A 22057-nucleotide genomic window follows, 5' to 3' on the forward strand; every position below is an offset into this window, starting at 1 on the left:
CATAACTGGAAGCTGGTGTATAAATAGATAATAAATGACAATATCACAGTTATAGTAATTATGAATTATGAATAATTATATAGTAAAATGTCTTCACAGAAGAAGTTATAATTGTTGACAAATACTGTACATTAACAAACACTTTAAATGTCCTGATATCTGCTTACAGCTACATTATAGTGTGTTATAATCCATTTATTCAATGTTTATATAATGCTTGTAAATGCTAAATAGTAACTTATTACCATAATATCGACTTCTGAACCTTCATCACAGTGAACATGAGGTATAAGCAGTTTGTTTTCCCTCTCAGATAAAAACCAAAACTTTGTGAAAAGTTGGTGGAATAAAATGTGTTTAACAAAAATAAATATTTTCTTTCTGATAAATCTGAGGAGTGTGACTCCTCAGATTTATTTGGGGATCTGTTGGAAGATCCACATCCTCAGCACATCAGTGCTCTATAATTTCAAGTACAACTAAAAAATAAAGTTGCACAAAATTTGAAAGTAGATTTGTTTTGTTTACAGCTCTGTAATGTTTCACTAATTTACAGCATCTGCTTGAACAAACGAACAAAAGAGGCTCTACTGTTGAAAAAATGTTTTTAACCTCTACAAGAAAACAACATCAATTAAGGTCAGAGATGGTTATGATGATATTAAAAACTAAAATTATTACATGATTTAAGGAAAAAATTACAGAAACAATACACAAATACATGTTTACTGAAGCCTAATGAAGGATGGAGGTTCAGGTTTTTAAATTCATCCAATCATATAGAGAGAAAATGAAGGTTTGGTTTTCATTCACACCACACAAAAAGATTTCTGCACAGACAGTCTGTAAGGGCAAAAAGTCAATTTTAATAAAAATGACCATAGAACATTTATTAAAATCTAATAAAATTACAATTTTTAATCTACTTCCTTTAGGGCCCAAGTAGAGGGGTGCCAGGTCCCAGTGTTTGAAAATAAATACATCTCATCATCATCATCATCATCATTGAAGACTGAAGCTGCAGACGTCCAATCAAATTCCTTCCTTATTGTTATTTTTTTGTCGTTTTCCTCGTTCCTTCTTCTTCTTCTTCTTCTCTTCCTACAGTTTCTTCAGCTCTCTCTCAAGCTATTTGTCACAGTGAAGCAGATATAAACGGGGGGGACGCACACATTCAACAGCAGGAAAACATGGTCTGAAGCCACAGCAGGGTTAAAATCAGTCTACAATGAGTGTGTGTGTGTGTGTGTGTGTGTTTGTACAGTTCATTGATATCATTTGAGCCTTACATAATAAAAAAAAATGCACCGGGTAAAACATGTTTAACTCATCATGTGTTTGTTTTTTTAAAAAAGCAGAGTCTTTAACCAGCCAGTCGATGTGTCGGGTGGAGTCTTAATGCCGCGACTGACGTGCATCATGCATGCGATTAAAAGACAAAACGAGAGTGTGTGACGGTTTTCCTAATGTAGTGTATCGTTTGGTCGTGATGGAACGTAACAAAAGGTTGTTCTCTGAAGGGAAAGAATGAGCTTTCTTGTCTTTCCCTGCTGGAGAACGAGCAGAAAGTAACAGACTGTGTGTTTGTTTGTGTGTGTGTGTGTGTGTTTGCGTCCTTTTCCGTCCTATAAAACGTTAATTTTCTTTGACACAGACGTCGCACCCATTTGACCGCAGTTTAAAGATTTAAATACTTATTTAAAGAGCCCAAAAAAACAGATGCCACCACTTAAATAAAAAATTAAAAAAAAAAAAAAAAACGTCAACCATTATTCCACCAATCCTGAAATGTTCGTACTGATATGTAGAGATGATGGTGTGTGTGTGTGTGTGTGTGTGTGTGTGTGTGTGTGTGTGTGTGTGTGGTCATAGGCTACTTTTGGAGACAGGACCAGTTAATTGGGGACGACTTGTCCAACTGGGGACAAAATCCATGTTCCCAACTGGGAAAAGTTGATTTCTGGGTCACTGGTTAATGTTAGGGTTCAGTTAAGTCTCAAGGAAATGAATGTAAGTCTATGTAATGTCCCCAAAAGTGACCGTGGTCTGATATTTGTGTGTGTGTGTGTGTGTGTGTGTGTGTGTGTGTGTGTGTGTGTGTGTGTTGCAGAGGTGGAGGGTCTCCAGTAAAATTTGAAACTTAAATTAAAAACACAGTTGGAATTCATAAAATACATTCAGTCTCTTTCACACTATCGGCGGGAGAATCTGTTCTTGAATGCTTTAATGGTTTTGGCCATCATGGGGGCGATTTCTGCGAAAAGAAGTAAAGAAAAAAGATTTATGGGATATAAAGAAAATCACACTCCCCCCCAAAATTATTGTTTTTAATATCCTGAACTGCGGCTCAGGACAGTTAACGCCCACTACTTACTTTTGACCTGCGGCTTGTCCCGGGCGGCATGGCCTCCTCCCAGTGATCCTCCTCCACCCGCTGCTGAGGAGCGGGACGAGCCGGGTGAAGGGTGGAGACTGGAGGAAGAGGAGCGGCTGGATTCACCAGAGTAGTCCGAGCTAGCTGGCCTTATCCTGAAAGACGCAGGAAGAGACGAAAGGTGTGTGAGTCTGATGAATCTAAAATAAACCTCAGTGATAAATAATGTTGAATTAAACCAAGAAGTGCAGAAAACGAGAGAAGAACTTCAAAGTTTTATTGAGAGGGAAATGAATTGATTAACCGTTTAGTGTATAAATGTATCACATTTTCTCAGAGCTCAAGGTGACGTCTTGTTTTGATCAGCAGCACTTAGTTTACAATGATATAAAAGAGAGAAAAGCAGCAAATCTTCGAATTGAGAAGCTGGAACCAATGAATATTTAGCAACTTTTCCTTATTAATGATATAAACGATGACTCAGTTATTGATTATTATTCAGATTTTCAGCTTCTCTCAGTTATGATTCCTTCAGAGTTCATCATTCAGGATGTTTTTACTGGAGCTGAATTATCTGCAGAGGTCTCCTCCTCTCCAAAACAAACGTAAAAAATGGTAAAAACACTGAATGAAGCAGTTTCATGTTATATATCAGTGTTTCTCTGATGCTGTTCAGTGGACACAGGATGTCCAAAGGGGTCACGAATGTTTGCTCAGTTTGTTTCTCTGATAACTTAAAATCCAGACATCTGATGAACGAAAACGACCAAGATCTAAAAAGTTTATTGTAAAAATGTGGCTTGAAACTGGATAAGAAGTAAATTTATGACAGCTTCTTGTGGACAACCATGACGCCAACACATGTGCACGTATACTCTTTGGTAGAGGTGGTATGACGCCACTGACAGGCGACCAAATGAATCGGACTGTTACCTTGATTAAAATTACAGATTTCTCTGGGTTTGAAAATTGTTGGAAACATTTGGGATAATGTAAGTACACAACTCAACAAAATATTTAACATAGGTCTAGTTGTTTTTAGACAGTTTAATGCGGAAAAGTTACATATTATAGCTTTAATTTACAAATCTATTAATGAGCTGATCCTACATACGCTTTTCAAGACAAAAACATTTGTAAAAGGGTTCAGTCAATGTTTTAAATGTATAGCTGATTACTTTTGTATGTTATAAATTGACATATGTTGAGAATTTTAAATTATAGTGTTTAAATATTTATAGATAGAGAGAGACCAATAATGCTTTTCTTTTATTCTTTTATTCTTTTATTCAGTAATATCTGTGTCCAGTCTCCTGAAATTTGTCTGTGTGACGTCCCTTATTAATCTGTGTTGCTCACCTTCAACACATTTATTTCTTTTCTTTCACAAGATGGCCCTCGTGTTTCGTTTTGTTTTGTTTTTTTCTTTTATGTTTCTCTCTGTCTGGTTTCTCAAGGCTGTGTTTGTTGTGTTTAATGTTTAAATGTTCAATAAAAAGTTCATCCCAAAAAAAAAAAAAAAGTATGTGGATATCTGACTTAAACAGAAGCTTCAGGCGAAACACGTTGTTCGCTCCTAATAAAGTCACAGTAAAGTCATCTCGGTGTTCGGTGGTTAATTTTGATTTTCACCATATATGTTCCTTCGACTGACCAGCCCCTGACTTGAAATACTGGCTGTGCATGGGGACTTCTGTCCTTTGATGTATGTATCAGTATGTATGTGATGTGAAACATGCAGCTGACAGAAAGCTGCTGTTAGAATAAAAACTTTCATTCCAACAGTTTGTTCTCACTCCGTCTTTCTCAAGTTTGTCACTGGTGCGATAAAATACACAAAGACACTGTTCACACAGCAGAGGGCGATCAAAAAACCCTGACATCAATACATACAATTATAAACATTCATCAACTGGAAAAATGCAGAGGTTAACTATTAGATTATAGACTATTATAATTTAAAAAAATGTTAAAATGTGTGCAGACAGTAAAACCAGAAGGTTGGTAGTTTCTACAAGAACTGAAACTGTTTCCTGCTTGAAAGCTTGATGACCCACCTACCGAGAAATTCAAAGTAGTTAACAAAACCCTGATGTGCAAGTTTATTTGGCCATTTTGTTACTGTCTTTACTACTGTTACTGTTCATTTAAATGTATATCCATATTGTTTAGCTTATTTATGTTTAAAATGACCTAGATGGTAATTATATCTATTTGTATCGCTGTTCATACCCTGAACGCCTACATGATAAAACCCTGGACGTGATACTGACTTGATGGGAGCTGCAGCAGCGGTCGAGGCGGAGGAGGAACCGTCAGAGGTGCCGAACTTCTCTTGTCGGCGGCGGACGTCACGCGGCGGCTTGGCTACAGAGTTCACAAACGCCATCTTCACTTGCCGTCCTGCCGGGAGAAACACAACGCTCACACTGAAACACTAAACATTCAACAACATAACAGTCCATTATGTGCTTGTGTCCAGTGTTTATTTTCCTATTTTCTACTCCTGACTGAGGATTAACGGATCATGTTTTGACCTCAGTGACTTTTAGTCGACTACAGTCATTATTAAAGGAGAGTTAAACATCATATAGTCATCATCAGTGACAGCCTCTCCTACCTTTGGGCTTGTTGGCGTGTGCGGAGGTGATGTTCTGCGTGAGCAGCCTCAGTCGCTCCTCGCGCTCGTCGTGCAGCCTCAGGTACATCTCCCGCCATGACTCGTACTCCTGAGGAGACTCCCGCTTAAAGTCCCGCTGACAGTGACGCATCCACAGATCGTCAGAGTCCTCCGTAAACCACTGAAACAAGAGGAGAGCAAAAATCTATTAAACCTCCCTCGAGACGTGATCTCTGATGGCGATTATTTTATTTGTATGTTTATATTTGTTTTCTCCAAATTACTGGGGCCTTTAAAAAAGAGATGCTATCAGGCTTCCTGCACATTTATGCAATTCCATGGTTTTTCCTTCTTTTCTATTTTATGGTATATTATGTGATGCACACGTCTTCATGAGACAAAGACTTTAAACACCTGAACACGAACATTAACATCAATGTGTACGACTCTGCTGACTGTACAAACAGACACTTAATAAAATATTATTTTCAAGGAACTTGTGTCTGTTGTGAACAGAACAGAGGACGGCAGACGCAGGGGAAGATGATGATATTTGGATTCAGGTCAGCGTTGAAGCCACATCATTGCTGCACTTGACTGCTACATGACGCAGGAGGATGATGAAACGTAGACTGCTTTGACATTTCATCATCCTCCTGCTGCAAAACTTATCATGGCTCTGTTAAGCTTTTCATATTAAAAACAGTAAAACTCAACAGAGACCATTTATCAAGAAAAAGAAAGTTAACAGGAGAGCTTCTGGTAGAAATGTGTCTTTATCCATAGTTAGGATGTGGCATACACGTGTCTTCCTTAGACAGCAATGCGAGTTGCCGTATTTTCTATATTAGTTCATATTTATTTAAAGCTTTATTTTAGAATTTCACTTGTCTGCCTGGAATTAGATTTTTCTTTGAAGTCAGATTTTTCCTTTTAAAAATGACAGACAATTAATCATTTGGATCAAAATATTAAGAAATAATAAGTCTTTCTCTGCAATTGTATCATTTTTTTTCTGTTAAAATCTAAAATAACCTATGAGGAAACGCTTAGGAAGCACTGTGTGTGTGTGTGTGTGTGTGTGTGTGTGTGTGTGTGCATGTGTGTTACCTGGTTGCTCTGCTCAATGCGGTACAGCTGCTCCGGAGTACATCGCTCCAGTACCGGTTCCAGGATCTCAAACGGGACTCCTCCCACTTCGGCGATGGCTGAAAGAGCACCAGACAGTCACAACAGGGCCGGGCAGCAACGTGGGTTTGTTTTAACCTCATTAAGATACCAGGTGGGTGGGGTTTATTACAGCAGACAGTATCAGGATATGAGGAGTAAATATTGACTTTTCAAATAACGTCCTGTGATTGTGTAAATATGCTGTTGATCCGTTATCCTTTGTGCTGAACTCCACCCTTCCAGTGGGACACCTGTGTAGACGATCACAGACTATCCATTGTGTAGAGAAATGCATACAGTAGGCCTTCAGATGTGGAAAAGTATGATACAGAAACTAAACTCTATAATTCTGTATTTATTTTTATGATTGTAGAATATTTATATCTGTTATTTGTTACAGAACTCATCTTTTATTCAACTTAAGATGATAAATAATAGAAAAATAACTAATATAATATAAATTATATGATTATAGGTATATAAGGACTAAAGGTGGGTATAGGTGCTCTACTGCGGCATCAGCTAGGAGACTCACAATCAATGTTGTTCTGCAGCACGCGGATGCACTGCTCATACAGAGTCATCATTCTTGGCAAGTAGGAGGTCTTCGATCCCGAGTAGACCACCATCTTCGAGTTGAATCGCTTCCCAGTGAAGCCGGCGTCCTCTTCATCGTTGCAGACGGGAACTGAAAAGTAAAGAAAGGATGGGGAGTGAAAACAGAGTGACAGACGGCAAGCCTGGAGGTGGTGCCGCCGCGTTCGACAGCTGCAGACGTTCAGACAGTTACAAGAAACATTTCAAGAGGAACGAGATCAGAATTTGCATGGATGCAAAAATTCACTTGTTCGGACGTGTTAAGCTGACATTTTTGGGTATTTGACACTCAAATAATGTTAGACTGAGTCTGAGCAAACAAAAAAAAGTCTTCAGGCCTCTGAAGTGTGTAGAAGTACAGTTACTGTATGTGTTGAGAGAAACAGAAAGACAAACAGCTGAAATGACTCGTCAACTTTTACCATTTTTTTAAAGATTTGTCAGCATTTTTCACCCTTATTGGACAGTCAAAAGTGTAGAGAGGCAGGACATATGGGTTGAACAGCTGCACACGTACTCCAAGCCACAAAATGTAATCAGATAGGACGTTTAGATCCTACTCGGATCTTCGTCAGGTCAAAACGAGTATGACATGACAGAGAGAGAAGCAACAAAGGCTGCGTACGTTATGTGATATGCATCTTAACCAGTAGACCTTTTCAGAAGTGTTTAATGGACATTTAGTCTGTATCAACTCATCTGTTCACCTTTATGTCAGCCACAAGTAAAACAAAGTGACAGGAGAAATGTCATTAGGAAAAGTTTGCAGTATTATCATAGTTTGGGGTGTTGAGGGCACCGTTTGGCTATAAAACACTTGTTTCTTTATTATTCCGGCCATATTCTTGGAGCTAAAGTACTGTGGAAAAAAAAAATTAGGCACTTTAGATAATTAGATTCTTATCCATAATGTAATACCATCAGGGAGGCATCTAATCCCTCCCAAATTAATTCTGCAGCACGACAACGACCCCGAACATCCAGCCAGAGTCATAAAGATCTATCTTGAGCTACGAGGAGAACAAGGAGTCCTGCAACAGATGGTCTGGCCTCCACAGAGCCCTGATCTCAACATCACGGAGTCAGTCTGGGATTACATGAGGAGACAGAAGCAGCTGAGACGCCGAAATCCACAGAAAAACTGAAGCAGTGTTTCCCCTATAATTGTACAGGCCTGGTGGGCCACCGGGCCAACGAGAACCCCAACGAGAACCCCCACCAGGCCAAAAAAAATCTTCTTTTGAATGCCAAAAATAACACCAAACATCCATTAATTCGGAAATTAATAATCATATGTTTTTGGGAGCCTCTGTGCGACACTGTTCTGAAACGTGAGTCGACCTCTGTGTCGTTGCCTGGGAAACCCTTGATGTGATGCCGCTGCTATAAGAGTCCCTTGAAATTACTGCACAGCGAGAGCGTATTGGATGCAGGTTAGCTAAGGTGAGCATGGCACCACCTAAATAAAAAGCTCTAACGCGGGTGACGGACAAACAAATATATCGTTTTCAAGCAAAAATACAGACGGAGAAGAAGTGAGAGGGGCAGGTTATTTCTATGCAATAAATGCAGCTTATTAAGTCATCCTCTCCTTGTGACCACTTTGTTTTAAGTCTTGAATAAACCAAGCAAACAAAAATTTGAATGCAAATATAAATTGTAGATCGCCTGCTGCACCACCTGACCGCAGCCGACTGCACAAATATGCCATCCCACATGCCGTTCCCTCAGGGAAACACTGACTGAGGCGACTTCTCCGAAGTGCAGGAACAACCAACCTCTGAAGTACCTGAAAACTATGTGCAGGTGTACCAAAGAGAACTGCTGCTCTCATTTAGGTTTCTTCTGTTTACTGACATTTATATGAAGTTAACTGATAAATAAAAACATTTCATGGCATTAGTTTTGAAAGAATCCTCACTTTACTTTTAGCGCCCAAAACTTTTGCACAGTACTGTATAAAATGATGAAATGTGCTTAACGGTAGGAAGAACACACACACACACACACACACACACACACACAGTCTTGGACTTGCAGCTACTCCGGATGGCAGCTTATTTAAAGCTCTTCCTCAGGCAGCATTAAGAAGTTATTGCTGACGTGTCTTTAGAAAAAGGGAAATGATGCCTTCATACAACGATCGCCCTGACATTGGTAGTTCACAAGGAGGAACCGCAAAGTTTACATTTATGTGTCTGGTAGTCCCGTGACCTTTGAAATTCGAGGCGAGGGCGTTACCTTTCCGTCTCTGCGGGGACAGTGGCGTGACGTCGATGGAGGGCAGAGGTCTGTAATTGGGCTGAATCGCTGGCAGAGGGATTTCAGGAAGAGTTGGAACAACCTCGACCACCTGCACAAACCAACACACTTCCATCAACAAGCCAGATCTGTTTGTTTTTTTTAAAGAAGAATAGTAAAGTTTAAGGTGACAACAAATTATTCTCATACGAAGGTTACAAGTTGTAAAAAAAAGGCACAAAAAGAGGCTTTGTTAGACTCGAATGTCTAAACCTGAAATAACTGTTGACATCTGAAGGTTTCCAGCTCTTCTCTGCACTACATAGACAGTAGAGAAACCCACTGTTGCTAGGAAACAAACACATTTCTACTGAATAAAAGCAGAGATTTAGTTCCTAGAAAGAACTACTATAGCAAATGGACCGTGACTTATGATTATCATTATGTAGTTTGTGTATTTATTTCTGCATCGTCTCTTTTTAAACACCAGCTCATGTTTATGGTACAGAAACACAAATCTTCTTCTCGTCTCTCTTCTTCTTACCCTTTTGCGTTTTTCCGGTGTAGCTGCAGCTGAACTGGAGCTTGAATGCGGCCTCTTTTTACTCTGAGTACCGTTCGACTTGCTCGCTTTAGAGGAAGAAGAGGACGAGGAGGAAGAGGCGGCCGCGGCCTGAGGGGTACGTGTGTGATGGGAAGATGAGACAGAGGAGGAGGAGGAGTGAGACGGCCGACTGTGTGACGATGACGACGATGGCTTCTTCTTCTTCTTGACGGGCGTCGGGGCGTCGTATGTGAGGAAGGACTCGAAGGACATGGTGGGAGTCTCGAAGTCCTCTTCCTCCTCCTTGGTTGGCGAGTCCTTCGGTGCCCGCGGTCGCCCTGGCAACAGAGAGGAATGTCATGTCAGTGTGACTTCCATAACATGACATTAATTTTGGCTTTTGTCAAAACAACTTACAGCTACCAAAAGCTGAAAGATGGTAAAATCTTTTAAAACAGCTGCAGAAAAAAGCTGTAAACAAACTGACATGTTATCATCTTTAACTTGACATGTAAAGCAGAAACAATTACTCAATAGACAGAAAATTAATCAGCATTTATTTTCAAAGCAAAAATCAAAAAATCACTGGTTTCAGCTTCTCCAATGTGCTGATTAAAGGCTTTTCTTTGTCATAGATGGTAAAAGATTGAATATCTTTGGGGCTGGATAGTTGGTTTGGATATAACAAGACATCTGTAGTCATCACCTCTCGAGAAAATCGAGAAAATAATCAGCAGAATAATCATCCATGAAAATAAATAAAAACATGTTGCAGCCCTGTTGATACGACAAACTTATTTACACATCCAGCAGTTACAAATCATTCATGTGGATTTGTGTTTCTGTCCAATATTCACTCATCTTTTAGTTCTGTTTTGCTCACCTCCAACTCCTGAGGGAAATGTCTCTTTAGCTGCTAAACTCTCCATGATGTTCACCAGCTAGTCTTTAGCTTTGTCTGCCTGCTGTGTGGTGCTGAGTCAATGTACAGATGCTGTTTTTAGAGCTTTTTCACCAAATATGGTGCTATGAGAGCAGTGAGAATGAACCAAAACAGTGAAGTTGTGGCTTTTTAAACCAAAACAGTGAGTTAAAAGATGCTAAAATGTTCTGTGGAGTTGAAGAGAACTGCAGAGTCAGTTGATAATTCACTGTGGGGACGTCACTATGAGTTTCATGTACATGTAGTCATGTTGTTGATCTAACATATTAAAGCTGCTTTGTACAGCTTGTAGCTTTAAACAACACACACACACTTTATAGAAGCTGCAAAGGATGAGAGAATAACTAATGTAATGCGTTCTTAGTGATCACTCTGTTTTTTAGGAAACATTTTGGCTTTTAAACCATCGTTCGTCATTTCCTGTTGGCAGAGTTACTTAGCATTTCACTTTCATGTGCACAATTAGACGTGGCAGGATGTTTGTTCTCTTTTGTGGGAACATTTTGTGTTTCAAGCTGATAAAACAGACGCATCTTTTCTGGTGCACAGAGCTGCACGATGAACAGACTAACAATCTGATAACCACGTAATCATGATTTTGGCTTCAACGGTTTATTAGACTTGATCAAGTAATTGCTGCTCTGGTGCATCAAAACAAGTGAAAAGTATTCGTAGTTGAACTGTCTAAACATTCACTCGCTTTTGTTTCAAGCAAGCTATAATTAAACCATCTCTGCTTTTCAAAAACATACTGAAGTCTCTACTCAGTAACAAAATACTTTTTATTTTGTTGTATGTTGAGTGCAATTTTATTTATAATTAGCTTTAAGACAGAATGAAGGAACTGAATTTTATTTATACTCCATCTTATGATCTGTCTCTCATGGGATTATAAGAGTTTTACAAAAAATAAGTGTTTGCAGTACGACAGGGAGACATTTTTGTTTAGATTTAAGGTTTTGCACATTTGAGGGAAAGTTTATTTAAAGGTTTATTGAGCGTATTATGAAAGTGAAGGCAGTTTTCTGAAAATGAGTAATATTCAAGTTCAATAAAACAAATTTCTACTTAAAGACAGACGTGTAACAGTCCGTCACTGCAGGTCTGCTTTAACCTCAGCTTTACGGTTGCTATAATCCTCTTATTCTACACTTTCTGTCAGTATAATAAATATATTCTGCAGCCATTTGCAGACAGGAAACATGGCTCATTGTGAGCTTCATCAAGTTGTTAATCTTGTGACTTTTTTTCATTCTTACATTGGTGATTTACTTAAATGTGCAGCTTTATTTAGACATGACAGGACGTTTACGGAAAGAGACACAAATGCTTGGAAGATATTTGGCAACTGATGACTGGAGACGGAGAAGGGAGTTAAAATGTTTTGATCGCAAGGAAGGAGACTTTTTATTTATTCACAGGCTGCATTACTGATGGATATTTTGCTGTTCAGACTTTAATTAATGATGAGCAGATCGATCTCCTCAACACACACATGAGAATTGGCTCTTTCACAGCTTGTCCTTGTTTATTAAAATCGATTTTGTGCAGAAGAGATGATGATTGAGACATTAAATGTGTTACAGTTGTGTTAGAAGCTGGAACAAGACGCACATTTCTCTCTCTGCCTGTTTCAACTTGTGCTGCTGCAACCTTTACGTTAATCTGACAACATACAGTTCAGACTTGTGTTGAAAGTGATATAAAGGGGGGAGGGAGGGTGGGGGGGGGAGGCAGTGATGTAACCTGGTTGCTACACTACGAGTCCCGACCTCACACCCTGCGTGCTGTTATTGGCTGGGGTGCTACACACCCACTGCCCAAAGGTTGACGCCCAGAAATGTCCAAAACACAGCAAAAAAATAAGAAAATAAGAGAAAATACAGGCAGAGGGCAGAGTCTCTGCAGATAAATACACTGCTACTCACCTCTAGTGGGTCATAAGCGACAACTGAGAGGGATTACTTTTTTATGAGTCTAAATCCTGCATAGTATACCTTCATGGGGTCACAAGTCAAAAAGGTTTGGAACTACTGTATGTCTTTAAACGATATTCAAGTGCCCAAGTGAACATTGACACATGTTTTTCTTGCTGTAATCATTTCTCCTGTTCATACTGACCATTATAAGATCCCTTCATAATGCACTTTCAAAGTGATGGGGGACAAAATCAGTCCTCCTTCTGTGCATTTAAAAGTTTTTCTGAAGCTAATATGAAGCTTCAGCCGTCCGACACAGTGAAATCAAGTCAACTAAACTCCTTCTCTTTGTTAATATCCTTCCACTGCCGCTGAACGGGGGAACACTGTCCGCTGAGACACAAAGAGGGAATTTTTTTCTTCTAATGTTCAGTATGAACAGGAGGAAAGATTACAGCGAGCAAAAACCTTGAAAAATTGAGTACCTATCCTCAAGTGACCAGGGTGCTTATTCATACATGATAAATTAGCATCAGATTAACGTATCAGCTTTTTAAACTCTTCCTTTAACACTCGTCTGTGTACATGTCTTTGCTCAGACGACAAATAAGAAAACGTCTCCTGCACTTGCACTGAATCCTTGATATTCCGTGTGAGCTCTTTCAACAGAGAGACACTTACCGTCATCTCCTCCTCTCTTCTTCTCTTCCCTCTTGCTGTCATGCGTGGTGGACTTCCTGCTGTGCTTTGCAGACTTTTGAACTGGACTCTGCTGTCTTTCTCTGTCCACACTCCGCTTCTTTCCTTCACTGCCTTCTCTTCCTCCTCCTCCTCCATCGCTACTCAACTGTACATGGCGTTGCCGCTGTCCCTCGTCCCTGTCCCTGTTGCGGTCGCTGTGAGAACTGTGGTGGTGGTTCCTGTTGGGCTCTTTGTTTGGCTTGGCGTGTCGGGCTTCTTTGCGAGGAGGAGGAGGAGGGCTGGGCTCGGGCTCGGGCTCGGGTTCGGGCTCCGGCTCGGGCTCGGGCTCGGGGCTCCCATACTCTTCTGACTGGTACCCCCCTCGCTGTGGGGGGCTGTATTGCTCGTGCTGCGGAGGCGAGGGAGAGTAGTTGGTGTGGTAGCCTCTCTCCTCCTCCTCTTCCTCCTCCTCCTCCTCTTCCATGTAGGAGGGCTCTTCCTCGGGGGAGGGCTCACGGTGACGTCTGTGACCGCCCGTCTCGGAGCCTCGAGAGTGGGAGTGTGACCGCGATGCCTCTTTGTTGTGGCTGTTGGGGGGTCTGTGGCAGAAAGAGACGGATGGCGGTGAGTTGACAGAGTTACACCAACACCAGTCACAAAGGTGTTTCACTCAACTACAACACAATTCAATTAATATCAATTAATCTGTAGATTATTTTCTAGACTAGTCGTTTGGTTGATAAAATGTCAGAAAATGATGAAAAGTGTCAATCAATGTGGAAAATGATCCTCTCAAATTTTGTTCTCATTTCAAGAGTTTTCTAGAACACAAAGCTGGATCATAAAAAATGTATTTTTTCTTTCACATTTCACCTTTAGCATTCAGCAATCTGATTTACCAAAATATCTTTTAAATAAAAGTTTATCTGATGATGTTCATGTGAATGTTTCCTGTCTCATCTACAAGAGGAAAGCTGCTGTGCTACAGGAAAAGTCTCTCAGCACTCAGTTACTCTGTTAAACATGTGGAGCAGTATCACTAAACTTTAGAGTGCATATAGATGAAATTCAGTGTCATCCAGCCTCGGCTCAACCGGCAAGTGAGAGAGAGAGAGAGAGAGAACAGCAGTCGTCGAGCGAGCTAGAGAGTGAATGAAGAGAGTGAGCAGTGCTGGTGAGAACAAAGCCGTGACTCAGAGAAATAAAACACTATTTTCTGATTGTCTCATAGCGGTTTCGTTCTAAAGCACAAATAAACACGCCCACACCTCCGCGCAACCCTGCGGGAAGGTGCCGCATTGCCAGATTTTGTGTGAATGCAGATCTTCATCCTGTGCGCCTTGGCCTCTCTGCTCTGTGTGTGTGTGTGTGTGTGTGTGTGTGTGTGTGTGTGTGTGTGTGCAGCTCTTAATACATCCGTGGCACAGAGACAGAGAGCGGAGCAGAGGAGACGGAGACAGCGATATAACCTGGTCGCTAGGCTACGAGTCCCGACCTCACACCTTGCATGCTGTTATTATATAATAAGAAAATAAGAAAACACAGGCAGAGGGCAGAGTCTCTGCAGATAAATACATTGTTTTGTAGGAAAATCCTGCATAGTATACCTTTAAGGGGTCACAAGTCAAAAAAGTTGGGAACTACTGACTAAGAACATCTCCATTGTATATGATCATTGCATGAACAGAGACATAAGGTATACAGCGACATGAGAGCTTAAGCATGGATTACTCCACTCCTTGCTGCAGTTAGCATGTCTAGTCTCTGGTATGCAGGACGTACCTGTCTGCAGACTGAGGAACCAGTCGCTTCCATTTAGCTACGAGGGTTTTTGCTATCTCTCCAGCGACTTCATTCTTCCTAAAAGAGTTCACAGTCTTCCCCACACCAGTTTCCTGCAAGAGAATAAAAGAAAGTGAAAGTGCAATTTACTGATTCAATTCAACAACACAAAGCAAAGCATCAGAGTTTTTAGCCTGGAAGTCTTACTGCAGCTAAATAACATAGACAGTGTTTGACATTCAGCCCGTATGTGTTTACTTTTACAGCTTAGTAGCTTCAGTTGAGCGACCTGGTTTTAGATAAGATTAGCTTCAACTTTATTGTCATTGCAAAAGTACAAGTAGAACGAAATGCAGTTTTGCATCCAACCAGAAAATGCAAATCGTAGAAAAAGGTGCTGACAAGGCAACATTTACAGATAAGGTGCAAGGGGTAAGGCATGTATGAGTCAGATGAAATTAAATGAATATTATATATGAGAATAAGTACACACAATTGTTGTCGTTGTTAATATATAACGTGTGCAAAAAGCAGTGTAAGGTCCACGAGTGTGAGGAGGGGGAAGAGGGCTAATGCTGTGAATTAAAGCTAATGAATATGAAAGGGCAGTGAGGGAGGGGGTTAGTGCTGTGGTTCAGAGATCATGAATGAGAAGGGGGAAAAGGCGGAGTGGGCTAGCGCTGGGTTTGAGAGTCCAGCACGGTTGTGGTGTTACAGAAGAAACTGCTCCCGAGCCTGCTGGTGCAGCACGTTCACGCTGTGCTGATAGATGCCATAACCTTCACCTTACAAGAAAAAAAAACGACTGCTGACGGAGCGATGAGCCTCACTCTCAGTTAAACACATTCACTGCTGGGAGCTGCCCAACACAGCCAGTATGTCTTATAACATCTTAAAACCGGAGCAGTCAGGAATTCACTGGAGAGCATCTCTCCAAACTGGTGATCTACTGCTGCCGTCTGTCTGAGCCAACTGCTGCTCGGACAATTTCACTCCTGCAGCGCTATTTCTTTCTTTTACTCTTTTTTTCTTTGGCAGACATTCTTGTCTGGAAGGCAAGAGGACGTGCACGATGAATCAATATATCCTTACCACCAGTATATCCACGGTCATCGGAAGTTCCCCCAGTCTTTTCAGAGTCTTTAGTAGCTAGAAAAGCGAGAGAAAAGACAAAAGTAATCATTTACGAGAAGACTCTGGTATCAAAGTGATTTTCAGCATCGATGCTACACAGTCTCACTGGTTATTAGTATCACTGCTTTGGCGTTATCGGACATAATTAACTGAGATATGAACCTTTAAGTCATAAAACGTACAAATAACATCCTCAAAATATTGAAAAGGTACAAAACTATAAATAGATGAACAAAACTTAATGTGAATGTATTAAGTTAACTGACAAATAAAAACTATTCATGGCATTATTTCTGAAAGCATCCTCACTTTACTTTTAAAACATGTATATCAAGATAAATTACTATAACTGTAAGAAAGCAGCATCTTTAAAATATATACCGATAAAACGGCTGCAACATAAACAGCATAAATACAAACAGCGTACAGGTGCACACAGCATTTCACTTCTGAGAAGTAGACGGCACTAACTGAAAAAGGGTCATTACTACAACAATTACATTAACTGACAGGAAAACACTTGACTGGCGTCTCCATCACTCTGCTTCTTGTCTAACAAGCAATTAGCCAAAACTTCTTTTAGGGTATAAAAACAACCCAAAACCTTTAAGCATAGCAAAAATGGACTTGAACATGAACATATAACCCCGAAATGAAATGCTCTTGTAAAACAGGTAAAACTCCAACACCGTTAGACGATATTTGGGCTGCATAGAAATCAGAGGGTTTGAAACCTTTATAGTGACTAACCCCCCCATCAATGTTTAAATCTATTTTGTATTGCTTTTCCTGCTGGGTGCCATTGTTCTGTTGTGGTTGTGTTGTACATTTTGTTTGTATCATGTAATCATGGTCTTGAGTCAATAGATAAATCAAATCGCAGAGTAAATCCCTGACAGATTTATAAACAGTGAGCTTGTCACTGTACAGGTTATATCTGTTGATTGATTGTTACATAATTGGCCAATCTGAGCTGAACATGGGACTCCAACAGGGCTGTAACTAATGATTATTTTCATTACTGATTAATCGATTAGTTGTTTGATCTATAAAACGGCAGAAAATGGTGAAAAATATCAATCACTGTTGCCCAACGCCCAAGCTGACGTCCTCAAATGTCGTTTTCTTTTGTCCTGACCAACAGCTCACAACCAAAAGATATTTGTTCACTGTCATAAAGACTAAATGTTCTTTAAAAAAAATGACTCAAAACGATAAATCAAATATCAAACTAGTTGGCAATTAATTTAATAGTTGGCAACTTACTAATTTATTGTTACGGCTCAAGACTCCAACCACTACTATTTAGAGTTGTCATGACACATACTGGAGCAGGAAAGAAAACTTAACTATTATTAAATTAGTGTCAATCACAGTTGCCTTGCAGGCCTGTTTGCATGCATGACTAGTTTAATCAGGTTTGGATTTAAAGTGCTGTTCCTCCCTCAAGACATTTGCTTGACAATACTCTCCAATGTTTGCTGATCTAAAACATTTATACCTGTGAGTCTCTGACATGGAAAAAGTTGAGAGCTTCTTCCTGACTTTTAAATTGCTATTGCTAAATTAAATTAAACAGCAGTTAATCTCTGTCTGATTCACACTAACAGCAACATTTCAGACTCAATCCTGCGTCATGGAGACTGAATGATGTCGTGGCCTAACGGGGCAGGGCTGAAATAAAAACCACAGAGCTCCACTTCTACTATTTCTGCTTATATTATTAGTTTTGGAGACTAGAGTGTGGCTTCGGTTTACCAAAACTAATCACACCGAGTGAACAGCAGCAGCAGTTCATGTCTGCTTTGTGTTAGGAAGCAGTTACATTTCAACACAGACAGTAAACAAAGGGAAGGTCGTTAAATAGCAGTTATCTGCTATTTAATTAGCGATATTTTAATAGCAGGTCACAGTGGAGTGATTTACGACCGAAAGTTACCACAATCAGTGATACATTTATGGCCCAGACTGGCCGCATCTGTCAATACTTTCCGCAGCAGCGTCAGTTAGCTGGACGGCTAACGGCTACACTGCTGGCCCGGAGTTTCGTTTTAAGATGAATTATGTTGTGGTTAATGTTGTTATTTTAATAAATGACAGAGTATTTGAGGGCAGGTATCATACAGAGCTGACAGGCGTTAATATTAGCTACGATACAGGGTTGAAGAAGTACGTTATAACAAGTTAAAACCCCTTAATTATCGTGACGTTTCCCACGGTGCGTTCAAATACTGTCGGAAATCCTGAACTTCTAAGACGAGCACTACTGATGTAGTAGTAATTTTGTTTTTGTGAAAAGCATGGCTTATATTTCACTTATGGTAGATTCTTGAATTAAATTATTTTATTTTTTCTTCTTCAGGATAGCATCTGAATCCTTAGGTTCATACACTTTGAGGGAAAATACTTTATATATAATCAGAATATTTACCTGAGTAGAAATATTTATCAATATTAAAAATCTTTTTTTTCTATGCAAACGGTCAAAATGAAATGTGTGAATGTATGTCTAAATGCATTTAAAAAATAAGCACTAGTGACTCATACAAACCTATTGAACTCACTATTTATCTTGACATGGATCCTGTTAAAGTATTGAGATTAAGAACTGAATTTATACATTTTCACATGCTACCAAATTTTAAGGAAATCTATTTTGAATTAATATTATATTAAGCTATCTATCCGGCAAATTCCTTTAGCTAAGTCTAAATTTAGCCTAATGTTCCTTCTACAAAAAAAGATATTGAAATCACCGAACATATTTCTTCTTGTCACTCCATGCTACATTGGAAGCAAAGTGAAGACTTTTTTAAAAGAAAAGATATCTGTTGTACTCCAATAATAGATATAATATATGGATTGGTAATCAATGAGAAACTGGAAAATATGCTGATTGACTGAACACAATCATTGTATTTGTAAAATGTAATATATAAAGCCAAATCAAACACCAAGCTATTGTTAATGCTTTCCATAACAACACAAGTCCCTAAATGTATTACTATACATTAAATACTACATGAATGTATCTACTTATTACATAATTGCCTCAGGATTCATTTATCATTGGTTTTAGTAATAATTTAATAATTAATAACTAGCAGAATTCTAGAAAAAATCATGGCAAGCAGATATTCTAGTGTACAACTATAATACAATTTATTTAAAAAATGATATATACGAAGTGGTATACCAGTAAGTAATAAAGTCAAAATAACAATAAGGGTTGATTCAGTTTGTTAGTTTTTTGTTTGTTTTGAAGCCCATTTTTTAATATATATATACATTCATGTTTTTGGAATAGTTTTGTTCAAAACAGGCATGTTTGACGTCATGGTGGCGTTTTGCGTTCCCATTCTTCATAACGGGTGCTGTTTGATTGCAATTCAAGCACAATAGTCTCATACTTCCCTCAGTCCAGTCATCCTTAAATACGTATTTTTCAATGTCTTTTTTCCTTTTTTTTAATGGACTAGTTTTGAAGAGGACATTTTATTTTACTATTTCAACCAGAGTTCCTACAGTCCTCAACAACCTTGCTAACTGTGGCGACTAGTGGCAGCTGAATGATGACAGCTGAGGTGACGTGATGGCGATGTGTCTCTCAAAAGCCGTCTGGGTCAAGTTGCAGTTCAATTTTCTTCCCAGTCTGGATTAATTTGTTATTTGTCTGTATTCAAACCACAGTCTATGTTCTCACAGATTTTAAACTCAAAATTCAGTTTAGAGCTGCTAATACCTGAACACCTGAGATTACCTACCCACACATTTACACATGTGCATACCAGCACATACCAGATTTGGCCCGCAGGCCAAGAGTTTGACACATGTGGATTAGTTGATTAAGATTAGTTGCCAACTGTTACATTAATCACCACTTATTTTGATATTTGATGAATAATCTTAAGTTACTTTTTTAAGAAGGAGGTTCATTTATAAATAAAACAACCACAACAGAAAGCTACAATTGTTTCAAGACTTCTTTCATTTATATTTCTGCTGAAAAAACAGCTGAATGCTCCTTTACGACAAAGATTGTCAGAAATCGGAGCCTGACTGCGTACGTAAACGCAGCATTTAATAACCGCTGCGACTTTCTGGGAAATGCCGTGGCAACGGTAACGTGTCGCGCTCCGAAGACAAACGGTCGCATTTCGGGAAACGGTCGGTAGCAACGACCAAATCTGCCCGGTTCAGTCGTTACCTTTCGAGGCTCCGGGTTCTCCAGGAGCCGGGACTGAAGTCTGTCCACTGTTTCCAGCAGTTCCTCCGCCATGTTTACTGCTGGCAGCTTCCCTGTCGCCCGGAAACGACTTCATCCTGACCGAAGAGAGAAAGGGGAAAAAACGGAGAAGTTCCGCCGGTTTACTGTTCTCTAATGTTCGGCACAGGCCTTTAAAAATACATATATCAAGCTTTTAAAAATCAAACAGCATCAATAAATACATTATGGAGTTAATTATTTAGAGTATAATACAGAAAAGATGAAGTTTAATCATTAACAGAACAATCATGAAAGACGGAACTACGTCACAGCACAGCTGACGGCGGACGCAGGGAACACCTGTTACTGTGACGTCAGTGAAAACGCTGAATTGGCTTGTAGTATAATCTACTGTTTGATAACAAGTTTATATTACTGTGGAAACAAGCACTGTTTGGAGTACTAGAATATAACTCTAAAATTAAGCTATATATTACAAATTAATTTTCTTGGCTGAATTTCACATTCATAAAAGCAAATTTGCAGGTAAAAAGCTGAACAGTACATTGATTCAATTCGAAAAAGGAAAAGTGTCATTTACTGTGTAAGGTAGTAAGATGGTATTTTCTTTCATTAAGAAAAACTACAATATTACTATGAACTTAATAGTGACTGAAGTTTAAACTTGTTTTTGTTTGGCTTTGGTGGATTCTTTGATTTCATTTTCTTCTTCAGGATAGCACCTGGATCCTTGGGTTCATATACCTTGAGGGAAAATATTTAATCTTTAGGCTATAATCAGAATATTTACCTGAACATTACATGAATAAAAATATTTATCAATATTGAAAATCCAAATTTGCAAACAAATCAAGTAATGCTGCTTTAACTTAAAGTTATTATAATTGTTTAACATTAAAGCTGCAATTATCACAGATTTTTATAATAAAAATGGATCAAATGATCACGTATAATGTGAAAGGAGTCATTCATTGTGACAAACTCACCCGACACTCTTCAGCTCTGCAGAGAGTTTTAGTGTCTTTCAGCGATTTTCAGCAACAAAGCTGAAACACAAAGTTAACGATCAGCTGGTAAAGAGTCGAGATTTGCTGAAGACCAGAACTGGGTTAAAATAAGAGTGAATATTGGACTTACATTCATCAGGTTGACAGAAACACGAAATAAGCAACTGTTTATTTTATATATTTAATGATCTCATTTGTTTATTTATAGGGGACAGTGCACCTTAATCAACATTGACATTTTATTTTAAAAATATATCACAACTCTTTGTCCTAACAATCTTAAACAAACAATACAATCAGACAAGTGTAAAATACTACAAACAAGTTGATCAATAAAAAACGTCATTCATGAACACATATCTAAGTAGATTTTAACCACAATTTAAAGGACAGACTCATAATTTTTATCTTAAAACAACAGTCAGGTGTCCATATGAACACTGGAAGAGATTTTCCTCGCTGTAATCATTCCTCCTGTTCATACTGGCTGTTAAAAGATCCCCTTCAGATGTGCTTTCAATGTAAGTGATGGAGGTCTAAATCCACAGTGTGTCCACACAGTCATTTAGTGCAAAAATACATTTCAAAGTTTATCTGAAGCTTATACGAGGATTCAGCAGTCTGAGTTAGTCATATCAAGTGGATATCTGCCACATTTACTTTTTAGCATCAAATTCCCTCTTTGTGTTTCCCTGTTGAGCTGTGGTAGAAGTATAGTGACAAAAAGAGGGACTTTGGTACTAAAAAGACTGTAACATTGAAAGATATCTACTTGATTTGACTCATTTGGATGCTGAAGCTTCATATTAGCTTCAGA

The 22057-nt window shown here is 39.1% G+C and overlaps 1 protein-coding gene across 1 annotated transcript; it reads right to left on the reverse strand.

The window, feature by feature from the left end:
* Positions 1–846: 846 nt before the first annotated feature.
* eloa (elongin A) lies at positions 847–20460 on the reverse strand. Its single transcript, XM_042435003.1, has 12 exons — positions 20213–20460; positions 15964–16020; positions 14872–14984; positions 13090–13688; positions 9547–9884; positions 9003–9114; positions 6700–6852; positions 6105–6202; positions 4995–5175; positions 4648–4777; positions 2375–2529; positions 847–2254 (listed from the first exon to the last, which is right to left on the reverse strand). The coding sequence occupies exons 1-12, from the start codon at positions 20282–20284 to the stop codon at positions 2193–2195; spliced, it is 2070 nt and encodes a 689-aa protein (XP_042290937.1). The 5' UTR covers positions 20285–20460; the 3' UTR covers positions 847–2192.
* Positions 20461–22057: the final 1597 nt, after the last annotated feature.

This window comes from Thunnus maccoyii, chromosome 15 (assembly GCF_910596095.1).
Source record: "Thunnus maccoyii chromosome 15, fThuMac1.1, whole genome shotgun sequence".
NCBI lineage: Eukaryota > Metazoa > Chordata > Actinopteri > Scombriformes > Scombridae > Thunnus > Thunnus maccoyii.

What these genes read in the sequence shown, in the direction of transcription:
- eloa (XM_042435003.1), bottom strand. Translation starts at nt 20,284, where the DNA reads ATGGCGGAGGAACTGCTGGAAACAGTGGACAGACTTCAGTCCCGGCTC. An exon ending in TGACCGTGGATATACTGGTG is followed by an intron (nt 14,985 to 15,963) that starts GTAAGGATATAT and finishes ATTCTCTTGCAG; the next exon opens with GAAACTGGTGTGGGGAAGAC. An exon ending in GCTGCAGAACAACATTGATT is followed by an intron (nt 6,203 to 6,699) that starts GTGAGTCTCCTA and finishes GTGCTCTTTCAG; the next exon opens with CCATCGCCGAAGTGGGAGGA.